Consider the following 26,250-nt stretch of genomic DNA (forward strand, 5'->3'; position numbering starts at 1 on the left):
TTATCCCTCTCAACCAATTGGCTAATGCTATTGTCCCTGAGTTTATATCTCATCCCTAAATTATAAATCATTTGAATGTTTATTCCTTCTAAGCCTAAAGTTAGACGTTTATCTATTTTGATGGTTTTGGTTTATTGAACTTGAACTCACATTAGGTGAATGTTTTCTAGAGTGAGTCAGGATAAGGGAATAGACCTTTTTCAATTTTTTTTAACCATTCTGCATCCTTGATGGTGCTAAAGAATTGACTAAGATCTTTCAGTGATGGAGAAACTGAGGTCCAATGAAAGATTAAATGAATAGAAGTATGGAAATATATTTCAAGACAGTCAGAGAATGTTATAATTAGAAGAGGCATTGCTTTTGATACCTAATCTTTTTATCTAAACCACTAGAACTTTGAATTTAACTAAAGAAAACAAAATGGCTTATGTTGGTCAGGATCTCTTTTTTAATTGTCCTTTTTTTTCCCCACTCCAATAGCTTTATTTGGATGAAATTGCCAGTGAAAACCTGATCAAACCATTCTCAAATCCATGTGTATATTGGGATATAGGAAGTAGAGGAAAGAGGTCATATATTTGTCATTAACATAACATTTAATATTAACTGATATGATTTTTAAATATATTACATAGATATTGTAGGGGTTTCTTGTATCCTTGGTACTGGATCAGAATACACTAGGTATAAAATGTCACTTTATTTGACATACTTGGAAGTAGGACTTCTTGACCTCAATGTATAAAATGAAGCAAAGAAAAATACAGATCCTGGTGATATATTTTGAAAGTGAAGATCTAGGGCTCATTAAATTGGGTTGCCATGCTGATGGAGACATGACCAGTGCCATATTAGGAATATATGCTATAAATTCTTTGTTGAATTAAATTTGGCAATGAAAACACAATTATATATTTATTTTAATACATCTCTACATTTACATCCCAAAGGACCTTTCTCCCTATTCAGAATAATTTTGTGACCTAAGAAGATAATCTCTATAAAAAGCAGAAATTAGCTTTTTCCTAGTAATTTTCCTGAGGTTCACAGAGTGACCTTACCCATCTAAAAATCCCTTTGCAACTTTCTATTAAGCCAACTTGAATGACTTCTTGGCTGAGCTTATTTTGACACTTTTCTGATCAAAGGTATGGCACAACTGTTTTAATTTGTTTAGGGGGTGAGTGGTGTCTGTGTGAGAACAGGAACAGCTTTGGGAAGGTGGGAGAAAAAGTTGCAGAACAACCAGTGAGAAGGGATTTATTAACCCTCCCTAAATGCATCCTTCCCCTTGAACTTAGAACAGCTTTTGATCCACAATTCTCTCCTGCTCCTGCTACCACAAACAAATATGTACACTTTTGATCCTTAAGTGTAGATAACTCTAGGAGGCAAGGATTCATTTAAGAGTTCTATTGTCAAAAATCACAAAATAATATAGAGTACCAAGGCAAAAACAAGAGATTTGATTCATTTGTTTAAAAACAAATTCTGCCTTTTCAATTCCAGAGGAAGTTGAAGAATCCACCAATAAAAACTTTAATCTCTGAATCTATAATGAGAGATTTGATTTAGATTAGATATAAGGAATAATTTACTAGAATAAGATGTAACAGATAGAGGGAACCTCTCTGTAACCTCTCTTGGAGAGCTTTGTGAGAGATGTATGCATATCTATGACTACATCTCCAGGTTCTGGGTATTTTCTTTCTTTTTAAAAAAAATTTTTTTATTTAATTTTTAATTTATGGAATAAAACAAGGATTTCCATAAAAGTATATATATATATTTGCTTTTTGGAGGGGGAAGGTAGGGCAATTGGGGTTAAGTGACTTGCCCAAAGTCACACAGCTAGTTGTGTGTGTGTGTGTGTGTGTGTGTGTGTGTGTGAAGTGTCTGAGATCAAATTTGAACTCAAGTCCTCCTGACTCCAGGGATGGTGCTCTATTCACTTAGCCACCTAGCCGCCCAGAGAGTATATTTTTTAAAAAAGATTATTGCACATGAAACTGCAAATCTATTATGTACAACTTGCTATTCCTTTTAAATATATAATAAAATTATCATCTAAATTTCTTTTTTTTCCTTTATCCCTTCTCCCCCACCCCTTCCCAGAGATAGCTATTCTTAGACACAAATGCGTGTGTGTGTGTAAAAATCATTCTATATACTTCTGTTTATCAGTTCTTTCTCTGGATGTAAATAACTTCTCCCTTCATACATCCTTTGTAGTTAATTTGGGTATTTATAATAGTCAAACTGACTTAGTCTGTCAAACTCTGGGCATTTTCACTAGCTGTCTCCCATTCATAGAACTCTCCCCCCTCATCTCTACCTTTGGTTTCCCTGGCTTCCCTCAAGTCCCAACTAAAATCCCCCCTCTACAAGAGCTTCTCCCCACCCCTGTTAATACCAGTGTTTCCCTCTCTTGATAATCTCTTGTTTCTCCTGTGTAAATATATATATTGGTTGTACAGAGTTGTTTGTATTTGTCTCCCTCCGTAGACTGTGAGCTCCTTGAGAGTAGGGACTGTTTTTCACCTTTCTTTATATCCCCAGTGCTTAACATGGAGCCTAGCATGTAGTAAATGATTAATAAATATTTGTTGACTGACTGGTGTGTATAATCAATGGAGTAAAAATCCTCAGGTCTGAAAAGGTCTTTATAGGTCAATTCTTGGCCAGATGCATGAATTCTCCCAACAAAATCCCAGACAATTTGCATGCCAATGGCTTAAGTTTTACCTGTAAATAGGGGTCATGATGCTAAAAGTTTTCTTTGTCTGTTTCAGCATTCCTATCATTCCAGGAATCTAGAGCTTTTCACAGAAAATCTTTCTCTAAATCCTGTATGCAATTACAGCATCTTGTGCATGACCAATTAGCTCTTCTCAACTATACTATGATCTAAGACAATTCCAAAAGACTCATGATGGAAAATACTATCCACAACCAGAGAAAGAACTATGGAGTATGATGATCAAAGCATACTATTTTCTCTTTTTTTTTCTTTGTCATGGTTTTTTCTCTTTTGTTCTAATTCTTCTTTCACAACATGACTAATGTGGAAATGTGTTTAATATGATTGTACTTGTATAGTTTATATCAGATTGCTTGCCATCTTGAGGAGGGAGGTGGGAATTAAAGGAGGGAAAAAATTTGGAACTCAAAATCTTATAAATGTGAATGTTGAAAACTCTCTTCACATGTAATTGGAAAAAATACTATTAAGTGGAAAAATAAGGAGACTAGCATTTTAAAAAAGAAAAAATCTTTCTCTGGTTAGGTTCACTAATTTTAGAATGTTGTGGATATTTGAATGTTTAGGATTTAGGCAACTCAATCCCTGAAAAGCCAACCCAGGTTCAACTGATCAGAAGATACTAACTTTCCATAGGAAAATGTGTTTAGAGTAAATTCTGTTAAACCCACATATTCTGTGGTCTTCTGAAGCAAAAATCAGAGAATAGAATTTTCATTTTGTGCATTTATCCAAGGAAGGATAAATACTACATCTTAACTGTTCCAAAATAATGAGAGCTAACTAGCATTTACACAGTCCCTTAAAGTTTACAAAGCCCTTCATAAATATCGGCTATTTCATCTTATTCTCACAACAACCCTGGGAGGTAGGTTCTATTATCATCCTCATTTTACACATAAGGAAACTGAGACAGAGAAGGTTAAATGACTTGCCCTAGATCATACAACTAATAAGAACTGGAGGTCACATTTGAACTCAGTTCTACCTAACTACAGGTAGAGCCCTCTGTCCACGGTGCTGCTTCTAAAAGGAATTTCTGAACTCACTCACTTCATTGACAATTGAGTTTAGGTTTAAATAATTGTTGCTGAGCCCTTCAGTCATGTCTGACTCTTTGTGACCCTCTGGAGCCTATTGTCCACAGGGTTTTCTTGGTAAAGAAACTGAAATGGTGAATTTAAATGATTAGGCCAGTCAGTTTCTGACCTCTCTATTCAAAGTTGAGCTCTGTAGCAAGGAGTCTCTGGGCCCAGATGGAAAATGAGGGAAAGGAAGAGAATACAACTTACCAGTCCTCCTGGACGAGCAGGAACAGAGTAGGAGGCAGGGCCGCTGGCTGTTGAATCCACATAGTAACTCATCATCTTGGCAAGCCCTGCATGGGAGAGAGAATCTTTTGAACATGCACTTGTAGATGTGTGTACTGGGAGCTCTCAACTTCAGTTCTTAATATTCAGCACTGAAAGGATGGTAGAGATATCTAGCTTTAAGTCCTTTCATTTTACATATGAGGAAACTGAGGGTCAGAGTTATTTAGCAACTTATCCACACAATGGACTCAAATGGGAATAAAGATTTATTAAGTGCCTACTAGGTGCCAGACTCTGTGCTTAGTGCTTTAGAAATATCATCTCATTGGATCCTCATGATAATTCTGTGAGATAGGTGCCATTATCATCTCTATTTTACATTTGAGGAAACTGAGGCAGACAGAAGTTAAATGACTTATCCGGGGTCACACATTTAGTAAATGTCTGTGGTTACATTTAAACTCAGGTCTTCCTGAATCCAGACTGTGCCTCCTAGGCTTCTCACAGCTACCTGAGTCCATAGACTTTGGGGGGGAGGGGAATGTAGGGCAGTTGGGGTTAAGTGACTTGCCCAAGGTCACATGACTAGTTTTGTGTTAAGTATCTGAGGCTGGATTTGAACTCAGGTCCTCCTGACTCCAGGGCCGGTGCTCTATTCACTGCACCACCTAGCCTCACCCCTGTCCATAGACTTTTTATCCTATATGAAACTACATTCTGATTATCAATAAACAATTACTGAGCATTTATAAAATACAAGCCACTATCCTGAGTACTGGGTACACACACAAAAAGATATAAAATACAGTCTATCTTCTAGGAACCTCAGACCATTTGGAGAGGCAAAGTTTTCAATTCCATTTAGTTTAGTAAACATTTATAAAGTACCTTTCATGTGCAAGGTTAGTGGGGTTCTCTTAGTGAGACCTCAGGAAGAGCTTTCAGATAAGAGACTGAATGGTTCTGCATAATGTGTAGGATGCCAGTCTTGGAATCAGGAACACCTGGGTTCAAGTTTTGCCTCTGATATACCATGTGACCATGTGCAAATCACTTAAGCTCTCCATGCTTCCACGTAACTATCCGAGAGTATACATTGTAAACAGGTTACCAGTTTGCATTGGTGGAGGTAGTTTCTCCAACAGGATGAGGAATGAGATTGTGAAATGAATGCTGGATTTGTAGTCAGAAAAGTTGGGTTCAAATTCTTTCTATTTCTTATGGAGCTTCCAGCAAAACATTTAATCTGTTTGGTTTTGGGGTATCTTCTTTGAAATGAAGAGATTAGAGTTAATGGCCTCCAAGATACCAGCCATCTCTAAGTCTGTAATAAGGTGATGGATGGGTGAGTCAGAGGAAGTACCTATATTGATGGTTGGCAGATCTGACGTGTTGAAATGTACATGAGATCATTTACTAGTTACTGAGAATACACAAACATAAAAGGGTAACCCAAGGTACTGCCCAATGAAGCCTACAGACAAGTGCTACAGGGCTTGGGAGAAGGAATGACCCCCTAAAGCTGGTAGAAAACAGAGAAGCCCTATCTAGGAAGGAGATAGAATTCAAGTTGGGATCTAAAGCCAAGGCAAGCCCCAGGGAAGCAGAGAGGGACCCCTGTTTGAAGAGTTAGAGATTTTTTGCTATGGGGGAGAAAAGAGAGGGTAAGAATACTAAGGAACGGTTATTATCTAAGAAGTTTTCTTTCTTTTAAAAAAATCTGATTAGCTGTCATGCATAGGGAATGAGGCATTCTGGTTGATTTAATTATTTATTGAGGATTAATAAGAAAAACCTTTTTCATTTGTTTCAATCATTGCTGTTGTTTCTTCCTAAAATGCATTATTAGCTCACTTTCCTGCCTTAGTAAGGCACTTAATATGTGTTTCTTTGATGATGCAGCATCCTTCAGTTTCATTATTATAAACATTAGTTAAAATCAAAATTCAACCACTCTATGAGAAACCTTTCCTGATTTCCTTTAATGCCTTTTCTCTATCTATTATCTCCAATTTATCTTGTTTATATTTTATTTGTACGTGGTTGTTTGCATATGGCCAAGTATCACCAATTTATCTTAAATGTATCTTGTTTGCACATGGTTGTCTCCATCCATTAGATTGTGAACTTCTCCTAGAGAGTAGGGACTATCCTTTGCCTTCCCCGCCCCCCCCCACCCCCAGAACTTAGCACACAGGCACTTAAAAAATACTTATTGAACTGACTTGATAACTCTTTGTTTTTTTTTGGAAGGCAATTGGGGTTGACTTGCCCAAAGTCACATGGCTAGTGAGTGTGTCAAGTGTCTGAGGCCGGATTTGAACTCTGGTCCTCTTGGCTTCAGGGCTGGTGTTCTATTCACTATGCCACCTAGCTGCCCCTTCATAACTCTTTCATATTAACCACTTGGTTGGCAGCTATCAATCTATCTTTTCTGGTGTTTCATTTTAACATGTAAAGGTTATTGATTGTATTTGACAACATATAATGATAGCTGATAGGTATATAGAAAGCTGAAAAATACTTTGTATTCCTTCTATCACAGGATTCTCTCACCACCCATGTGAGATAAGAAGTACAAATGATATCCTCATTTTACAAATGAGGAAACATGCTCAAAATGTCTCTCTGGTATTTACTAGCTGTGCAACTATGGGCAAGTCAGATAACCTCTCTAAGCCTCAGTATACTTCTCTGTAAAATGGTAATAATAGTACTATGGTACCTAACACATAGGGTTGATATAGGTTTCAAGTATGTAAAGCACTTTGCAAAGCACTACTAGGTCTATATCCTCAAAGAGGTTAAAGAAAGAGGAAATGAATTCATGCACAAAAATTTTGAATGCAGGTCTTTCTGTGGTGGCAATGAACTGGAAACTCCCATCAACTGGTGAATGACTAAATAAGTTAAGGTATATGTGTAAATGTGATAGAATACTATTGTACGGTAAGAAATGATGGAAAGCAGGATTTCAGAGAAACCTGGAAAGATTTATATGAACTGAGGTATAGTGAGGTGAGATGAACTGGGAGTACAATTTATTTAATAACAATAATAGTGTAAAGATAAATAACTTTGAAAGACTTAGGAACTCTGATCAAAATAGTGATCAACCACAATTCCAAAGGATTCATGATGAAACATACTGCTTACATCCTGATAGAGAAGTGATGGACTCTGGGCATTAGGACATACAATTCTTGAAAATGGCCAATGCAGAGATTTGTTTTGCTTGGCTGCATTTTTGTTGCAAGGATTTGCTTTTCTCTACTTTCTTTTTTCAGTGAGGGGCAAGGGATGTGGGAGAGAAAGAAAATAGATTTTTGTTCATTGAAAAAAAATCATTTATGTTTTTAAAAAGGATGGAAAAAATAATAAAGCACTTTGAAAACCTTTAAGTAAAATAAATATCATCCCTTTCCCCTCTCCTTCTTCTACTTCTTGTTTTCTCTTCCTTTTCCATCTTCCTTTTCACCTTTTCACCCTTCTCCTTGTAATTGTTATTCTCTTTTCCTCTTCCTCCTCATGTTCTTCCTCCTCTTCCTCTCTTTCTTTGTCCTCCTCCTTCTCTTTGACAAACTGTCCAATGCTACATTGCTAGTGACAAGACTGAAATTTGAACCCAGATCTGCTCACTCCAGAAACCAATGATCTTTTTCACTACATAAAACTTATTTTTTCCACTTGCCAGCTTGAAATAAAATGGTAGCAGTAAAAGTCACCAAATTGTTAAGGAATTTGAAAGAAATGTGCTATATTGATAGAGTTGAGAGGAATACTCAGTTGCACTACATGACACCTATATTTCATAGTGCTGAAGATGTTGATGTACAAGGTTTGGTAGATTGGATTAGATCACCTGAGAAATTGAGAACATATCCGGGAAAGAAAATTCTTTTTTTTAATTTATTACTGAATGTATGATGCCAGCTTCATTTTCTTATGATTTCAATTTTTTAAAATTCTACTACATGGTAGCAAATAATTAGAATGATATGCTGAGGAAGAGTTTGATAATCTTTTATTGAAATTTATGAATGGTCTAGATTTGTTCCTGCCTCATGATGCAGGGAGAAACTTTATGACCTCAAAAGACCCCTTCTAGTTGGTATATTCCCTATTTTCATCATAAAATCATAAGATTCAGAGCTAGAAGGAAGTATACAGACCATCTAATCAAACTCTTTCATCCTTCAGGTGAAGAAACTGAGTAGACCTAAGGAAAATGACTTGTCCAAAATCACTTGTCCAAGTTAGTAAGTGGAAAGCTCTGATTCGAATCCAGGTCGTCTGACTTTAAATCCAATGTCCTTACTACTATGCCATAAAAAGTAGGGAGTCATAATCTGCTCATCACCTTTTGGCCACTTCTAAGATTTTTATCTATCCTTGTTTGGGCTATGGGGAAGGGAATAAGCATTATATAGCAACATGTGCCAGGCACTGTGCAAAGTCCTTCCTGCCTCCCCCAAATATTTCATTTAATCTTCATAATAACCCTGAAGGGTAGGTGCTATTACTATCCCCAGTTGAGGAAACTGAGGCAGAGTTAAGTGACTTGTTCAGGTCATAGCTGATAAGTGCCTGATTTGCACTCAGTACCCTATCCACTGCACCACCAGATGCCTATTGCTATAGAATTAGCAAGGTCAGTTGTAGTACATGGAGACCACTGTAATGAACTTTCGAACCCAGTTTGAGCGGATGATAATTGGCTAGTTTTCCATAAAGTAGTTTGTACTGTTAGCTATCCAAAGGAGTGATACAAGAAATTACTTTTCAGAGACTTGAAAACTATGGAGTTTTGTTTTTTCACCCTACATTGTGGAGTTAGCTCAACCCTCCCTATAACCACCTCCAATGAAAGAACCCACAGACCCTTAAGTCAGCAGGGGCTAGAGAAGAATCTACAATCACATGTCATGCATTCATCATGCTAGTCCAATCCTTCTCAGGCTCCTATCAACAAAAAGTGACCTTTCTCCTCTCCAGTGCACCCTGGAAGAAAGGGCCTTACTTGCAGCCATATTTGGATGCCCATTTCATGGCCTCAGGACCCTTGGTCTGCCTGCCAGACTGCACTCCCCCTCATGGAAATGTACTTAGAAAAATGTTTGGAAGAAATATGTTTTCTTTTTCCAACTGACAGTGTGAGGGAGGAAACCCCAGGCCCAACATATGGTGCATTCCGTGCTGTACTGGGTTCTTGAAACTATATTCTATATGAGTGACATATCCCTTGAGGAAAAGCCCTTTGCCCAGGGAGGAAACTCAAAAGAGGGAGTTGCCAGAGCTCTCAAGGGCTCTCATCTCAGGAAATAACTCTGGGACAGAAATGGATTACCGCTTTATTATTTTTTGAAAAAAAGCACACCCTTTCACCATCTGTAGATTGTGACACAGGCCAGCTGCCACAGGCCATGAATACCCTTGCAGAAGCAAGCAACAGGGGCATTCAAAATGTTCTTGGCTCATGAAGAAAAAGTGAATCCCACCTGAAAATGATAGGACTATTATCTAAATGCATTTTTCTCAGAGCAATAGAATCACCGAATGTTAGAGCTGGGAGGAACCTCAGAGCTCATCTAGTCTGACTCTATAGATGAGAAAATTGAACCTGAGAGAGGGGAAGTGATTTACCCAACATCATCCAGGCAGGAAGTGGCAGAGATGAACCCAGTTCTTCTGCCTTTCCTGGCTCTCTACTCTCAAAGTGTTTAAAATCTAGAAATCATGTGTCTATGACCCTGGACTGGAAACCATCAGATTTGCCTAGGTATAACAGCAGTATAGGTACTTGTTATTGAGGTATCATGAAGGACAAGGCTAATTTCACTCAAGTGGCAACACATAACAACATTCAGGACATGCAGCAATGCTTACGTGTCATTACATAATTGAACATAAATCCTGTGGTACAAATATGGAAGGTCACACCAAGTGGACCTCCATCAGATTGTCTAGAATAGTCAAAGGAGCTGAATGTTTACAGACCCAGATGTAAATCTCCTTCAAATAATAGCATCTTATGCTTATTCATTTCTAATGTGACCATATTTTAATATTTTGTAAAATTATACAGTTTCCAAAGTGAGTTTATATACATGTCTTTCAATGCCCAACAGCTTTTCAAGGTAGGCAGAGCAAGGACTATCTATATCTCCATTGTGTAGGTGAAGAGTCTGACAAAGCTCCGCATCTGCTCAAGGTAAATCTCAGGCAGAGCCAGACCACCTCGGAGTCTGAATGGTCCCCACTCTAGGATTCTTACCATCCAACCACATCTCTCAGAGTAATGACACCAAGACCTTTGTAGTGCTTAGCTGAGAGTAAGAGATCAAATAATAAATTCCCTGTTGACATAGTGAATATGCAGCCCCTAATGTCCTAAATCTAGTTCTAGCAAAGATACTTTAGATTCTTGTCCATGACTCAGTTTTCTCATTTGGAAAGTATTTGGTCACTAGCTTCCCCTGTCTTGTGTTTTACATTCACCTTCAGATGGGTGATGTCAGGCTCAGCCAATTGTTTAACCTTTCGCCCATTTCTCATCAGGAAACTTATTGTAAGGATGAATGTGTAAAGGACCTTGAAGCCAAAGTTAGGAGGGTTGGGAGGATTGGAAAGAGAGGAAGTCCTGGTCTTCCTACCCCCCAAAAGGACTAAGTCGTTGATAAGAACTGAAGGTCAATTCACATCAGTTCTGGGAGCTCTAACACCTGTTTGTTGGTATTTATTTTCCCATTAGTTCAAGGATGTCCATTCTGTGATATAAGTTCTTGGCAACCATTCCTAATGCATCTTAGGTATGCTAACAGGTAAAAAAAAATACATCATATTTTAAAATGCTAATATATCAGTCACTTTTGCTAGCTCACCAATAATGCAAATGTGTCGATTATGGGTCATGAACATAGCAATTGCTCAATAACCATTTGTAGGTTAATTAATGAATGAACTACTTATAATAGCCCTTTGATACTTTAATGTAAAAATATAATATGGGATGTATAAGAAACTGAAAAGACTGGTGGAAAATGCAGATGTATCTCATTCTCTCCTAAAAGCTGCAAAATTCAGATAGGTATATAATTATGTTTCCTCCTAATCTCCTGTAATTTGAAATTCCAATGAGCAATTTAAGCAAAGATTCCAAGAAAGTTGCTTGCTTCAGCCTGGGATATAGAAAGGAAACAACACGGTCCCTAAGACCAACACCTCACCCAAGGAACCTAGTCTAAAATGGAAGTACCTTTGCCATTGCTAAAAACTCAGTGAGCACAAATCTAGCAGAGACATCTTATTCACTTATTTGGAATTGAAGCTTTTATTTTACAGATGAGGAAAATGATCTCCAGAAAGTGACATGACAAGAAGCCTCTTTTAGGGGAATGAGTATTGGACCTGAAGTTAGGCAAGACCTGGGTTCAAATTCCACTCTGAAGCTTTTTATCTGTTCAACCCTGGGCAATTTATGTAATCTTTGGGAATCTCACCAATCTCACAAGATTAAGCACTGTGACATTAAAACACTATATAAAATGTCACCCGTTAATATTATTCCCAGGTCCCAGTAGCAGAGATGGAATTTGAACCCTGGTTCTTTGGCCCTAGGGCCAGTACTCTTTCTATGAATAATAACAGAAATAATAATTTGATATATAATGTTTTAAGCTTTGCAAAGTGCTTTCCATTTCATTATTTCATTTGACCTTTATTGTAACTCTACAAGGAGGGGACTATTATTATTTCATTTTACAAACAAAAGTATCAGAGAAGTTGTGACTTGTCCAGTTAGTAAGTATCCACTTCTGTTAGCTATGTAATTAGCTAGAATTGGTCTTTATAGCAAAGTAAAAGGGGATATAATTTTATTTCCTTTCATATGCTATTTGAATTTTTTTTTTCTAAGTCAGCAAGTAGTTGGCTGGATGAAACCATGTGTGAAAAAGACATTGGAAGCATGAAGAAATAGCAACATATGTAAGCATCCAAGTAAACTGAGAAGGGGAAGTTGTCTCTTGGACAAAGAGAAGTGGACATATATGAATGAGTGCATGCAACGTGTAACTTTGAAGTTGGTTTTATGAAAGCTTACTAAAAACATTGAGTGAAATTTGTGATGGGTGTTTTAAGTATATCCACAATTAATATTTTTAATTGGTTCTGGGAAAAAAATGATTTTAAGTGAAGAGTGAACAGTTTGTTCCAATGTCCTAAACATTACAAATGGGCAAACAGCCGAACATTGTTACCAATGTTTGGCAACTTGACAGTGGGATTTGGTTCTACTGTACTAACAATGTTATTACAAAAAAAATAAGTCAATCAACTTCATGCAAAGTAACCTTGTACTCTATCAATGCTCCCTTCCTTTGACCCCATTTTACCAGTAATTACATGGTACACACCACGTAAGTAGCCAAGGAGCCATTGCTGGGAAATGAAGCTAGGAAATGGATTGAACTAGATACCTCTGACCCTTGATCTCTCTTCACAAGAGGTCACCAAGTGGTAACTTTTCAGTAGGTGGAAGGGCAAGTGGGTTTTTCCTTACTCTCATTTGAGAGGGAAATCTATCTATTTGAAGTCTATTTTTGAATGGACCATTTGACTAATTAATTTCTTAGCTTTACTTCTCCCCACTTTTACTCTTCTCTTCATGACCACCACCAATCCCTATTTGAACAAGTGGCTTAAACATCATGTAATTTTCCTAGACTCTAAGTAACTTCATCCTCTAATTATATATAATATTTTCTAATGTCAAATTTGCCATTGTATACATGATGGTGTCCACCCAGTGCCAATTAAATTTTAAGCTCAATTGGTACTTATCCTAATACTACAAGTTTCCCCTGGGGGAATAGAATGATGTGAGAGTATTGGAATGTTCGAAATTTAAAGCTGAAATTTAGAGATCCAGTCCCTTTCATGACATGCTGTTACACTTTTTGATGCCTTGCCTAATACTATAATATTTCCTTCAAAAAAAGCATTTGAGGTTTTAAGGAAGCAGGTTTTACCCAACAGAAGGAAGAATTAACTTCCTAATAATTAAAGCCACCTGAAAATGAATAATCTACTTCACAAAGTAATGAATTCTCCATTAGTAAAGGTATAGAGACACATCTGGACAACAACTTGTCAAGAATACTGTAGACATGAGATGTATAAAGTACATAGTTATAGCATATTTTTTTAAAGTCTTTTCTTATTCTAAGATTCTATGGTGTTAAGATTTGATATGAGAGGCTTGGAATCTATTTAGATATCTTCTGTTGGTTTGACCACAATCCCCTAGGAAAAGGCCTCCAAAAATATTCCTTTTTTTATTTCTTCTTAACTTGTGACTAAATCTTCCCCCTTTCCCTTGAATTATACTGGAATCTGGAAATTACTTTTAGGAAATCAAAGTCTACATTTCACACCAACATCAATTAAATACAAAAGGGAAGTACCAGATCATATGAGAAAATATTTGTCTTGATCATGAAACCATCAAGGATGTAGGCAAGGATTCCAGTCCTAAGCACTGAAAGCTATCCTGAAATCAGCAATTTATTTCATCTAGCTAATCTAGACTGCTTACCTTCTCCTTGCCCTCCCTCTGAGCTCTTGCCTGGAATGTACTCCATTCTTATCTCTTCCTGCTAAATCCTTCCTTCCTTCAAGACTCAGCTCAGGGGTTCTTTCCTCCATGAAATCTTTGCTGATCTCTCCAAATGAAAGTGGTCTTAATTCCTTCAATTTTCTTTGAGCACTCTGTCTAGATTTCCTTTTTTGTCAACATCACACTATATCTTCTAAAAATCATATTTTCTTGTTATACTTCTTCTCCCCAACCCCTCCCCCCAGGAGAATGGAAGCATCTTGAGGACAGGAAATGTGTGAAGGTTTTTTTTATTATTTTTTTTTTTGTATCCATAGGATGGAACACTGTACCTGATTTATTAAATCCCCCAGCCTTAAATACATAACCGCTTCTAAACAGCAACAGGTTAAAAGTGGATTTCTATCAATTAGCAAAAGTGACTTCACAGTCTACTGTTCAAATATAATCCCTAAAGTCTTTCTGATAGCTCTGGGGAAGATTCATACTGGGCCTCATCATCACAGCACAAAGCACATAGTAAAAACTCAGCATTTTTTTTAATGAGTAGATGAATGCATTTAACTTTAAGGGGTGGTTAAGGATCATTTGACCATTTTTCATAATCATGAAGATTATCTACAATGACCCTAGTTTAGGTTCTTGATCAATTCTAAGTAAAAAGATAAACTTTAAGACCGAAAATGCCATATAATAGTTGCAGCCAGAAAAAATCCCCAGAGAGCATGAGAATTTAAATAATTGTTATTTTCAGGCTTTTAGTGTGTTTAGGGTGTGGTATTCAATGCCAAATTTAGATATGGCCCCAGCCCTTAAGGAGACTGCAGACACTACCAAGAAGCTGTGCATGTACTGAGAGACCTTGACAAAACCATTCAAAAAAAAAATATGGAAAATGTCACTCTAACTGGCATAAATGAAGATCTTGGAACAAAAAGTACCTAACTTCCTGGGTCCTCCCCATTTTCTTATATTCTTATTCTCAGAATAGAGATTCATTTATTTTACTGTCACATGTTCACTGATTTAGAGCCAGAAGAGCCTTCAGAAGTCATTCCTCTCCCCTTCTTACAGAGAGGGAAACTGAGACCCAGAGAAGGCAAGTGACTTTCTTAAGGTTACACAGATAATGAAAAGCAAGGTTATGGTTTGAACCTTTGTGCTGGCACCATGCTGTTCCACCTCTTGAGTTTCATGTTAACCATTACAAGTTGAAACTGCCACCCCACTTTGATGAAAAAATGAACACAATATTCAAACAGCTTAGAGAAATTCATTCATGAAAAGGGACATCAGAGAATCATAGGATTTTAAAACTGTAAGACATCTTTTCTATTTTCCTTTTTTTTATTGTGAATTTAGCAAACATCAACAAACATGATTCTTTCAGCATGCAAAGAATACAAAGAGGATTGTATATGAAACTGATTTGCTATTACCTAGGCTATTTTTAAGTTATATTATATGTATTACAGTAGTAGCAACACTGCTCTAAACACTTTGCTATTATCATTTTATTACATACTATCATTTTCCACCCTGAAAATCTCCTCACACATTAATCCTCCTCTGTAACAAAGCATAGTAAAACACAACAAATTGACACAAATTTGCCACTTCTGAAAATAGATGTAATAATAATAGCCAGCCCTGATGTAGCACTTTAAGCTTTGCCAAATGCTTTAAAAATATTATTTCGTTCTGTCCTCACAAAAACCATAGAAGGCTGGTGCTACTATTGTCCCCAGTGTATAGATGAGGAAACTGATGAAGAGGTTAAGTGACTTGCCAAGGTCACAAAGCTAGTAACTATCTGAGGCCAACCATAATAATAATAATTTAGATTTATATAGTATCTACTATGTACCAGACACTGTATTAAGTGCTTTACAAATATCTCATATGATCTTAAAAACAACCCTAAGAGATAGGTACTATTTTTAATCACCATTTTACAGATAAGGAAATTGAGGCAAACAGAGCTCAAATGACTTGCTTTGGGTCACACAGCTGGTAAATGTCTGAAGCCAAATTTGAACCCACATCTTCTTAACTCCAAGTCCAGTGCTCTAGTGGCACCAAGATGTCTCATTCTTTGATACCAAGTACTAAAAGGGATATTGGAGGGTCATTTAATCTCATTTTACATGAAAACTGAGACTCAGAGAGTTTAAATGAGTTTCTCAAAGAAAACTGAATAACCTGGACTAGAACCCAGGGATCTTATTCCCCATTCTCTTTACACTCTATTTCCTAGGGCAAATGGTACTTAAGTATTTATCAGACCGTTCCCTGTCCATACCCTCCCTATCCAGTTCTCCATCATTCTGGGATACCTAGCCTGACGGTGTGAATTTCACAGAACAGGCATGATCATTTCTTCAGTATAGCCCTGATTGTATGCAGTAAACTCAGATCATCCTTTGTCTAATGGTTAGGAATCAGCTTATCACTGAAATATTGCACAACAGAAGTGGGGAAACATTGCAGCTTTCTGCAAAAAACCAATATCTTGATGAGTTAGAAGACCCTTTAGTAAGCTGATATAAATATAAAGATTAGTGACTTTCTTTTTTTTTTCCCTTTTTGGAGGGGGGAAGGCAGGGAAATTGGGGTTAAGTGACTTGCCCAAGGTCACATGGCTACTAAGTGTTAAGTGTCTGAGGTGGGATTTGAACTCAGGTCCTCCTGATTCTAGGGCCAGTGCTCTATTCACTGCACCACCTAGCGCCACCCTCCCCCCCAAACTAGTGAATTTCTAAGAAAAGATTGTCAGGATTATAACTCTCTTCATTGTATTTAATACTGACCAGGAAGTTGTTTGATGGTACAGAGAAACAAGAGGACAACTTGAAAGAATTCAACCATGATGATGACTCTTTTTTTGAGCTACTATTCCTATTCTCCAGGAGGGTCTGCTCCATGACATCTGTAGACTTTGGAAACAAGCTCTTAAACTAGACGTTTTGGCAATAGATACAGGAACTTTTTTTTTTTAAGGGGAGTACAGGAAGGGAGAGAAAAGTTCTGGCTGCCACCTGTGACACAGAGAATCTGTCAGGAGGAAGCAGAGACTATTGGGAACAAGGCCACCACAGTATGGACAACCATTGGATTGTTTGATCCCTAAGAGTAATGGCTGTATCTTATTTTATCATCTGGTTTGCCCCAGACCCAATGCGCTCCTTTCCATGTAATCCGAGCCCAATTAATACTCTCTATTAAACTGAGTCAAAATGAAATGGAATTGAAGCTGAAATCAAGACTAAGCAGAACCTTAATTTTTCTTTAGTGGAATTTCAAGCAGCATCATAGCTCTTTGGAGTGATAGAAAGATAGCTGGATCTCACTGTCTTCATCTATAAAAATGAATTAAATTAGATGATCTCTAAGGTGTCTTCCAACCCCAAAATCCTTTGGATTTATGAATTATAAGGATAATAGTAATATATCGCTGAATAAGCTATGATGACTTCCTAGATTATCTTTAGGATCTAATATAAAGTCTTCTGTTTGGCATTTTAAGCTCTTCATGACCTGTGTCCTTCTTATCTTTCTAGCCTTTTTACACATTACACTCCTCCTTGTATCACAGGGTCCAATCATGCTGACCCACTTGCTCCTTTTACAAAACAGTTCACCCATGACTTTGCCCTGGCTGTTCCCTATGCCTCCCTCCTCACCTCTGCTTCTTAGAATCACTGGCTTCCTTCAAGATTCAGAAGAAAAGACAGCTTTGGTGGGGGGTCTTTCTAAGACCTTCTTCTCTTCCAGTCCCAAGTTAGTGACTTCTCCTGTAAAGTTACTTTGTTTGTTTGTATTTTGTAGATATGTATGTGTATATATGAGTGTTATATATACATGTATGAACAGGTTGTCCCCTTGCCCTTTTAGAATGTAAGCATCTTGAGGACAGAGACTCTTTTTGCTGTTTCTTTGTATTTCCAGTGCTTGGTATACTGCCTGGTCCATAGTAACTGCTTAATAAATGCTTGTTGATAGATTAATTTTCTGTATTTCAAAAGTCATAAGCCAGCTACCAGATTTTCCCTTCTTTCTGAGAGTTACTAGTTATAGTTCTCTTGGCCTCTTCACTGCAGTAGCCAGACAACCTTCCCTAAGTTGCCCTCACTCAAGCACTGTTGAAAATAATTAGCATTACAGGCTTCACTATTTTAAATAACTTACATGATGGGGTTTTCCATTTTACCACTTCTCTTGGGAAAACTATATAATAGTTCTTCCTGTTAGAATTATTTTCTTGACATTTGACCTAAAAAACTGTCTTCTTTCTGTTCATTCCATTATATTATTATCTGGGTTCATTACACATTTTTCTCCCTCTAAATTCTTGGCATATCCTTATTTTTGAGGGGGTGGCTGGCATGTTCAATTACATCTCTTCTTCTTTCTAAAAAGGGAAACAAGCTCTTCTCTGATTCGGGAAAGATTATAGATTCAAAGACCTGGGTTCAAATCCTGTATCTACCTCCTAAGAGTCATGTTACCTTGAGCAACTCAAGTTTACCTCTCTGATCTCACTTTCTTCCACTAAAAAGTGAGGGTACTAGACCAGCTTATTTTGACAATCCCTCTCAGATTTCAAAATCATCACTGTAGCTCTCATCAAGCTTCCTCTACTCCAAAGAACTTTAGTCTATAGGTATGATATGACTTAGCTCTTAATCATTTATTATTTTTGTTGTTAACCATTATTGTTTGTGCATGTATCTCTTTTCCTCAACTATATTATAGACTTCTGGGGGGGAAGAACTGTCTACTTCTTTTTCTGCACCCCAAAGAGTACTTTGCATAATATAGGTCACATAGTAGGTGTCCAATAAATACTCATCAATTGATTTATAGAGGGATTTTGCTCAGCAAATAATTGTTGGTTGATTAGTAGAATGAATCGGTCGTTTATCCTCCAGTGAACCAGATCTCTTCTGCAAAATCAACATCTTTTTGACAAAAAGAGTTAGAGAACCAAATATGTTATCACAGGATTTCAACAAATTCCCTTTTGGAATGAATAGGGAAGGGAATAAGCATTTATTAAGCACCCACTTTGGGTCAGATGCTATGCTAAGCACATACCTCACAACCACACTGGAGGCAGTTGCTTTTATAATTTCCATTTTACAGCTGAGAAACACAGGGCTAGTAAATGTCTGAGGTTGGATTTGAATACAGGTCTTGCTGGAGCCAGGCCTGGAATTCTATCCAGTGTACCACCTAGGACTTAGTTCATAATGGTCCCTAAAATATGCTCAACACTGGAGAAAATAATGGGTAAAATTTTGCAACTTTACGAACAAAGGAGACAATAATCTCTCAGGTAAAGTATGCTGGAGCACCAATTTGCTTCCCAGAGAAAACTGAACATTAAAAATATTTAGAAAGTACACCTTTTTCTAAAGGTACAACCTTCAAAACGATTCATGTCATTCTTCACCCAGGAATTAAATTCTGATTTCTGTGATATGCTCAGGGTGAGATGCAGTGTAGCATAGTGTATATAGAAATGGCCTTGGAGCCAAGAATATTTGAGTTCAAGTCCAGTTTCTGACACAAATTAGTTGCAATCCTGAAAAAGTTACCTCACCATAATCTTCCTCCTCCTCATTATAGCTAGTATTTATATATCACCTGCTATGGCCAGGCTCTGTGTCTGCTTCTTTTTCTGCACCCCAAAGAGGACTTTGCACAGTATAGGTCACATAGTAGGTATTCAATAAATATTCATCAACTGATCTATAGAGGGATTTTGCTCAGCAAATAATTGTTGGTTGACTAATAGAATGAATCAGTCTTTACAAATATCTCATTTGATACTCAAAAAAATCCTGGGAGGCAGATGCTATTGTTATCCCCATTTTACAGCTGAGGTAACTGAAATAAACAGAAGTTTAGTGATTTACCAAAGGTTACATAGTAAGTATCTTAGGATGGATTTGAACACTCAGGTTTTCCTGTCTCCAAGCCCAGCTTTCTATCCACTCCACCATCTAGTTGCCTAATGTCTTTTTGCTCTAGGCAATTTTCTAAAACTAGGAATTACAGGGGGGGAGGAAGGTCTTACCTAAGTTAGTAGATAGAATTCTCTCACCTGAGAGCTGCTCAAACCAATGAAATCAGACATCTGATTGATGTCTGGTGAACAGGGTGAGAGGGAGTGGGACATGAATAATAGTGAAAGAAAGTTTTACACCTTCTGGTTGTACTTGTCTTCCTGTCCCAGCTTATTCATGACTAAAGGAACAGAGAAGACCCATTCATCCTCTTCTCAAATCATTGAGAGTCCAACAAAAGTCTTAGGTATAATAAAAAAAATGGTATCACACCTGAAATCTGTGAGTGAGGGCAATAGCCATGACATCTCATCCACCTAGTAACTTCAGTAAGATAGAAATGAGAGGGAGATTTGGACCTTGGGGAGCACATGTATGTAGCTGTGGGAAAAAAATGGCCCTGTAGCCATGGTACTCACTTACTGCAATGACAAGATTACAGAATATTTGTCAATTGCCATCAGAAGTTGTTGGTTAAATCAATAAGTTCAGCTTTGAGATTAAAAAAGAAGAGTTGATGAGAAAGGTTAATCTATTTACTAGAAAATAATGAGATCTCTAGCATTGGTATTCTCAGCAAGTCCTGAGTCTGACAAAAGAGAGAAATCTGACCTTACTAGACTCTCCCTGAAGTTCATACTCTCTCATTTCATTCATTCAACAGATACTTATGGATTCTTACTATATATTAGGAATTATGCTTGGCATTCTTGAGGGAGAAAAAGCTGAATATGAGAGATGCAAGTAAGTTCTTTCAAGGAACTTACCTTCCACTGAAGGTATTTCAGTCATTTACTCAGATATCACACATAAGACAAGTATTTTGGTAATTATAATGCAAGTCAGAGTATAATAAGTGCCATATAGCAGAGGAGCAAACAAAGTATTTTCACTGGCCTGGGAGTTCTTACAGCAGTTGAGAATGCATAGTAGTGTTCTACGCAGAGATACTGTGCTCAGACAACAGGTGTTTCTTTTAGCAAGTTGTTGAGAAATAATGGGAACTATACCCGCAATGGACTAGTCCAGACAAGGTAAAGGAAAGGCCTATGTGATGGAAAGAAGCTGCTAATGACAAAGCAAGCTCAGTTCTCTTGACTTGAAAAATTTTTTTCCAATATAAAAACTGATCACTCCTGTTTCACTGATAGTTATATACTTAATAATGCCTTGCACATGTACTTTAATTTTTAAAAACATGTTATATATTATTTTCCTTATTCTCACAATGTCTTCAAGAAGTAAATAGGGACAGACAGTGATTTCACTGGCATAGGGAATTACTGAGGAAACCCTCTCTAACCAATGTAAGTCAGCACATTTCTCTGTAATTTCTAGTCTCGATTTCTGTAACTTCATAGAGCACTGAAAAGTTAAGTGAATTGCTCAGTGTCACACAGCCAAGATGTGTCAAAGGCAGAACTTGAACCCAGATCTATATGATTCCAAGACCAGCTCTCTATCCCCCATTCTATGGTGCCTCTCACAAAGTGGATTAATGTTCACATTTCAGAGGGAAAATTGATTCCCAGAGACATCTGCATCATAGAAATAGTGAGAGGTAAAAACCAGTTGAAATGAGTCCCAGCTTATATTCTTTCTTTTATGAGACCACACAGCGATAATCTTTTAAATAAATTACCTTTTTATTCAGACAATTAGACTTGGTCAGTGTTTACTCTCCACTTACTAAGGCCACACACTGCCAGAGATCAAACTGCTTTACCCTCATTCACCTTAATTACTTGTCCCCCTCCCCCAATCCAACCAGTAGTGGTAACAAACCTAGGTTCATGGAGACCCTTCCTGTTAGGATTATGATTTTGGCCTCGAAGACCCATCGGCTGCAGAACCAGGACGGAAGAGGTTGGGTGGCTGCTGCTGCTGCTGTTTGTTTTTTCACCATTGACTTGGCAAAGATGGGAATCACTGATTTACAATTAGAAGCAGCATGCCTTCTCCAAATATTAATATTAATAACTTTAATAGTGAGCACATGAAAAGGGCTTTTCATCTTCAAAGAACTTTGCCAACATTAAGTCATTAGTCTTCTCTTCCCTAAAACAATAGGTTAAATCTGAACAAAACCAATAAAGGCAGGAACAGCAACAGTTCAACCCTATGACCCCATGACTGAAGAAGTGAAAACCTTTTCTCTCCAGATAAAAAGGAAGAGATGAAATCCAGAGGCACAACTGATGAAAGAGTTGAAGTGTCAAGACTTTTCCAAATCAAATATATCTGACTAGGTTATCATTCTTAGATCTGTATTTCCTGTTGTTTAACAAACATCTCTTTTCTAGTTGCACAACAGTGATATGAAAGAGGAAGAAAATTGGTCTTAAGATCAGAAAAATTTATCCACAGTGCAATAAGTAAAATCTCTGTGAAGAAATTTCTCAGTCCCAGAGCTAGCCTAGTTTATTAAACTCTTTGCTCGCAAAAAATGTTATGGAAAAAGAGGCTATGGGGAGAATTTAACAGTAGATTACAAGACACATGCAAAGGTAGAAAAGCCTGACAAAAAGAGAGAACGGGTTAGAATTACCATTTCATGCCTACAGTTTCTTCCAAGCTTGTTCTCTAATGCCAGTCCCATTCTACAGTTCAGGGGTATGCAGAGGTGGGTGGAAAGAAAAAAGAAATCTCTCAATTGAGACTTCCTTGTCTTACCTACAGTTTTATGGACTGCTCAGTACTTTGGTTGCTGGGAGATATAACCCAGGAGGGGGAAAAGAAAAAACACAAAAAAGCTAAGTTGGGTTTGCAGGATTCAAATAGTTTGCAATTTCCTCTCCATAGAAGCAATTCATTAAGCTGAGGAGAAAAAGAATGTAAAATGATAGCCTCAATAGAAGAGAAAGACAAAAAGAAACTTCAATCTTTTAACTGAAGCTTTATTCCTTTGGAAATGCTCCAGTATGCCAAAGAACAGCTTCGTGGTCCTGACAAGTAAATTGGAAACTCTCTGAAACATACTGGATTTTACCTTACAAAAGTCAGACAAGGGTAGAGGGGGGAGGGGGACAGGGAGGCACATAGGCATAATTATAAAATATATACATTTTAAAGTACACAAACAAGAGTAGCAACTAATAATGAATATTGGCATTTAGAAAACCAGTTTAGGGAAAACACAAAAGAATCTTAAAAGAGGAAAAGAAAGCTCATTGTGTCTTGGAAGATCCCCACTTTTTAATTCCCCTAAAAAAAATAAAAGATAGACTAAGAAATTTTAGACAGAAATTCCACCCCTCACTTACTACTTAGCTGATTCAGAGACAGAGTGAAGGATGTGTCCTGAGCTTCCCACACTTGACTGTGGTTTCTTTCCAACTACCTGCGGGAATCCTCTGTTCAGAGGCTAAAGAGGATGCAAGGACCATAATGTTCCTAATAGATCTGCCTCCATAATTTGGGGGGTGTGGTCAAGCCAGGGAAAGATAGGGGGAAAAAACTGTAATCCTAAACTATCCTCTGATACCATCAAAGTACCAACAGCACGCGGAATCAGCCAATTTTGTCTAGATAGTAAAGCTGCTGGCGTTAGCTGGGGCAAGAGGGTCTCAGCTGATTCTCCACTTCCTTCTTCTGTTCCTTCTAACTAATACACTAGGGTTTAAGGAGGAATAACTTTCCTTTGTGGAATATCATGGGTTTTCATTATATGCCTGTGCATTAGGTCTAGTCTCTACGGTGTTTTTATATTTGTGAAATGCTTCACATTGCTTTGACTTCCTTTCAGCTCAAAATCTCAAAATCCTTTCCCGATCGCGCGCGCGCGCACACACACACATTTAGGCATATGTATATGGGAATAATATACATATGTAATAGAAACCTTTATATATAATTCATATACATGTTTACAAAGTACTTTCCTTGAAACAATAGTTAGACATAGGAAATGAGAGTATAATCCCATTTTGATGGAGACATTGAAACTTGGAGTGACTAATGACAGAAGTAGGACTAAAGACCATTGGGTCATAATTTAGAGCTAGAAAGGAACAGAGAGCTCCTTTAGGCCTCATCTTCCAGAGGATGGAATTGAGTTTAAATGACTTGTATGGGGTCATGAAGGGAGTGCATGCTAAAGGCAGGATTTGATCCCATGCCTTCTTAATTCTAGGTTCAGTGCTTTTTTTTTTTTTGGCCCAATGCCTCTGTCAGATCTCAAAGCACCTATAATAACTCTCATTTTACACACAAGAGGGACAAAGAGGAGAGGAATATTTCTGTAGGTGCAGTTAGCAAAGAATCTGTCTTGGATCTTAAAACTATGGATTCCCAGGGACTTGCTTGGGATCAAGCTTATTTATCTCTATTTGTCTGACATTTAATGCTTAATGCAAACAGAAGAGAATGTAGCTATTATTGAACAGAGCCAGCCTACTAAAAACCTGGAGATTTCACTAGGAAGTAAAACTAAAATGCCTGCTTTACTTGGGACGGCTTTTATGCATTAAGGAAGCTCTGTGGGCACTGCTTCATGGGCCCTGACACTAATGTAGAAGTCTCTTGTCAGTTCTCAATGAGCTAAGATGGTATCTGTTTACACAAATGCAGTGGATAAAGGACTGGACTTGGAGGCAGGAAGATGTAGGTTCAAATACTTCCTTATACACTTATTAACTATGTGACCCTTTGAAAATCACTTAACCGTGAGTAAAGCACTGGCCCTGGAGTCAGGAGGACCCGAGTTCGGTTCCCACCTCAAACATTTAACACCTACACAAAAACACTAGCCGTGTAACCTTGGGCAAGTTACTTAACCCCAATTGCACTCCAAAAGACAAAAAAATAAAATAAAATCACTTAACCTCTCTTTCTCTGCCTCTTTCTCTCTCTGCCTCAAATTCCTCATCTGGAAAATGGGACAATTATAGCATCTACATCTCAGGGTTGTTGTCAAGATTAAATGAAATTACTGTAAAGTATTTTGCAAACCTTAAATCACTATAGAAATGCTGGCTATCATCATCAATCATAATCATCATCATTATCACAGGCACAGAATCATAGTAAGGAACATACAATAGCAGTTTGGACCCAAGGTCATTCTATCAAAAAAAAGTTTTCTGAAAAAATAGAAACTAGTCATTTTCAAGAAGTCTATTTAAAACAGATAGTAGATAATAGTGCCCCTCCTTTGAAAAACTGAGCAAATTCAACTTTATGGAAGCTCATTTTAAAAAAATAATTAAAGGATTGCAAGAATCTTTCAAATCTTACCTGTCACTTGTGTCAAATGAAAATAGATTTGCATTTTAAATGGTGCAGTAATGATAGCTTACATTTTTTTAGCCTTTCCCCCCATAAAGGCTCTTTGAAGTTGGTTGTACAAATGTCATTATACTTACTCATGGATATGGAAACTGAAACTCAGAGAATTTAAAAGACTTGCCCACAGTCACACAGCTAATAAGTGATAGAGTTGATATTCAAAAACAGTTCTGATAGTAATGCCAGTGCTTAACTCGCCAGACCATGATATTTCTCCCCTGAAAATGAGATTTTGCTGTGCATATGGTATAGCTATACTAAGAAAGTCAACCAATTGGGCCAAGGGAAAAAGAGGCCCAGGAGGAAGGATTTTTGTTATTTGGTTTTCTATTATAGAATCTCCCCTGATGGTATAGGTTTAATAAGCATGCTATCCCTAGGTTTCTCTAGATTCTGATCAACCTCCTTAGCTCACCATTTTCCTCTACTAGAGACCTGGACCAATTGCCCCTATTGTATGGAAAGAACAACAAAATCATTCCTTTTTAAGTTCCTACTGGAACTTAAATCACTAAGATGATTCTGAGGTTTGATTGTCCCATTCTACCATGGTGAACTAAAGAAATATGCAATTTAGAATTGTCTATTTAGAGCAGATATTCTTAAGCTGAGATTTCTGGGAGTTCATGAACTTGGATGGAAAAAAATATTCTGTCTGTATGTGTGTGTATATATAATATATATATAAATGTATGTATGTGTGTTTGCATATGCATATGTCTAGTGTATGTGCATGTATGTATACATAGAGAGAGAACATGTCCAAAATTTAGCCCATCCTTCGATATGAATTTTTTAAAAGAATTTCATTCTGAGAAAGGCATCACCAGATTTCTAAACAAGTCCTCTCTGTCTCTGTCTGTCTGTCTGTCTCTCTCTCTCTCTCACTCATTCACTCATTCTCTCTCTCTGTCTCTGTCTCTCTGTCTCTTTTTCTCTGTCTCTCCCCCCTACCCTTTCCTCCCTCCCCTCCTCCCCACATATGTTAAGAACCCCTGATTCTAGTATATTTTCAACTTCTACAACCAAGTTAACTCCAATCTCTGCTAGGTGTGTTTGGTTGTTCTAAAAGATTAAGTCCGGGAATGTGAATGGTATAACATAAGCCATCCCTGCTATAGTATAATTACATAAAGAAATTCCCATCATTCATAAGAAGCAATACTATTAGCAATGTCATCTTCACTTGTAGAGTTTAGG

General features: G+C 37.4%; 1 protein-coding gene across 1 annotated transcript in view; it reads right to left on the minus strand.

The window, feature by feature from the left end:
* ETS1 (ETS proto-oncogene 1, transcription factor) overlaps positions 1–23,130 on the minus strand; it is a 196,788-nt gene extending 173,658 nt beyond the window's left edge. The window contains exons 1-2 of the mRNA XM_069080275.1: positions 23,028–23,130; positions 4,057–4,142 (exon numbers count right to left, since the gene is read on the minus strand). Of these exons, the coding sequence (XP_068936376.1) occupies positions 4,057–4,131 (75 nt within the window). The 5' untranslated portion in view covers positions 4,132–4,142; positions 23,028–23,130. The remainder of the gene's footprint in view (positions 1–4,056; positions 4,143–23,027) is intronic.
* Between the last annotated feature and the right edge of the window lie 3,120 nt (positions 23,131–26,250).

Source organism: Petaurus breviceps, unplaced genomic scaffold (genome assembly GCF_028583685.1).
Source record: "Petaurus breviceps papuanus isolate PSGF00001 unplaced genomic scaffold, PetGlider_PUasm1.0 91133, whole genome shotgun sequence".
NCBI lineage: Eukaryota > Metazoa > Chordata > Mammalia > Diprotodontia > Petauridae > Petaurus > Petaurus breviceps.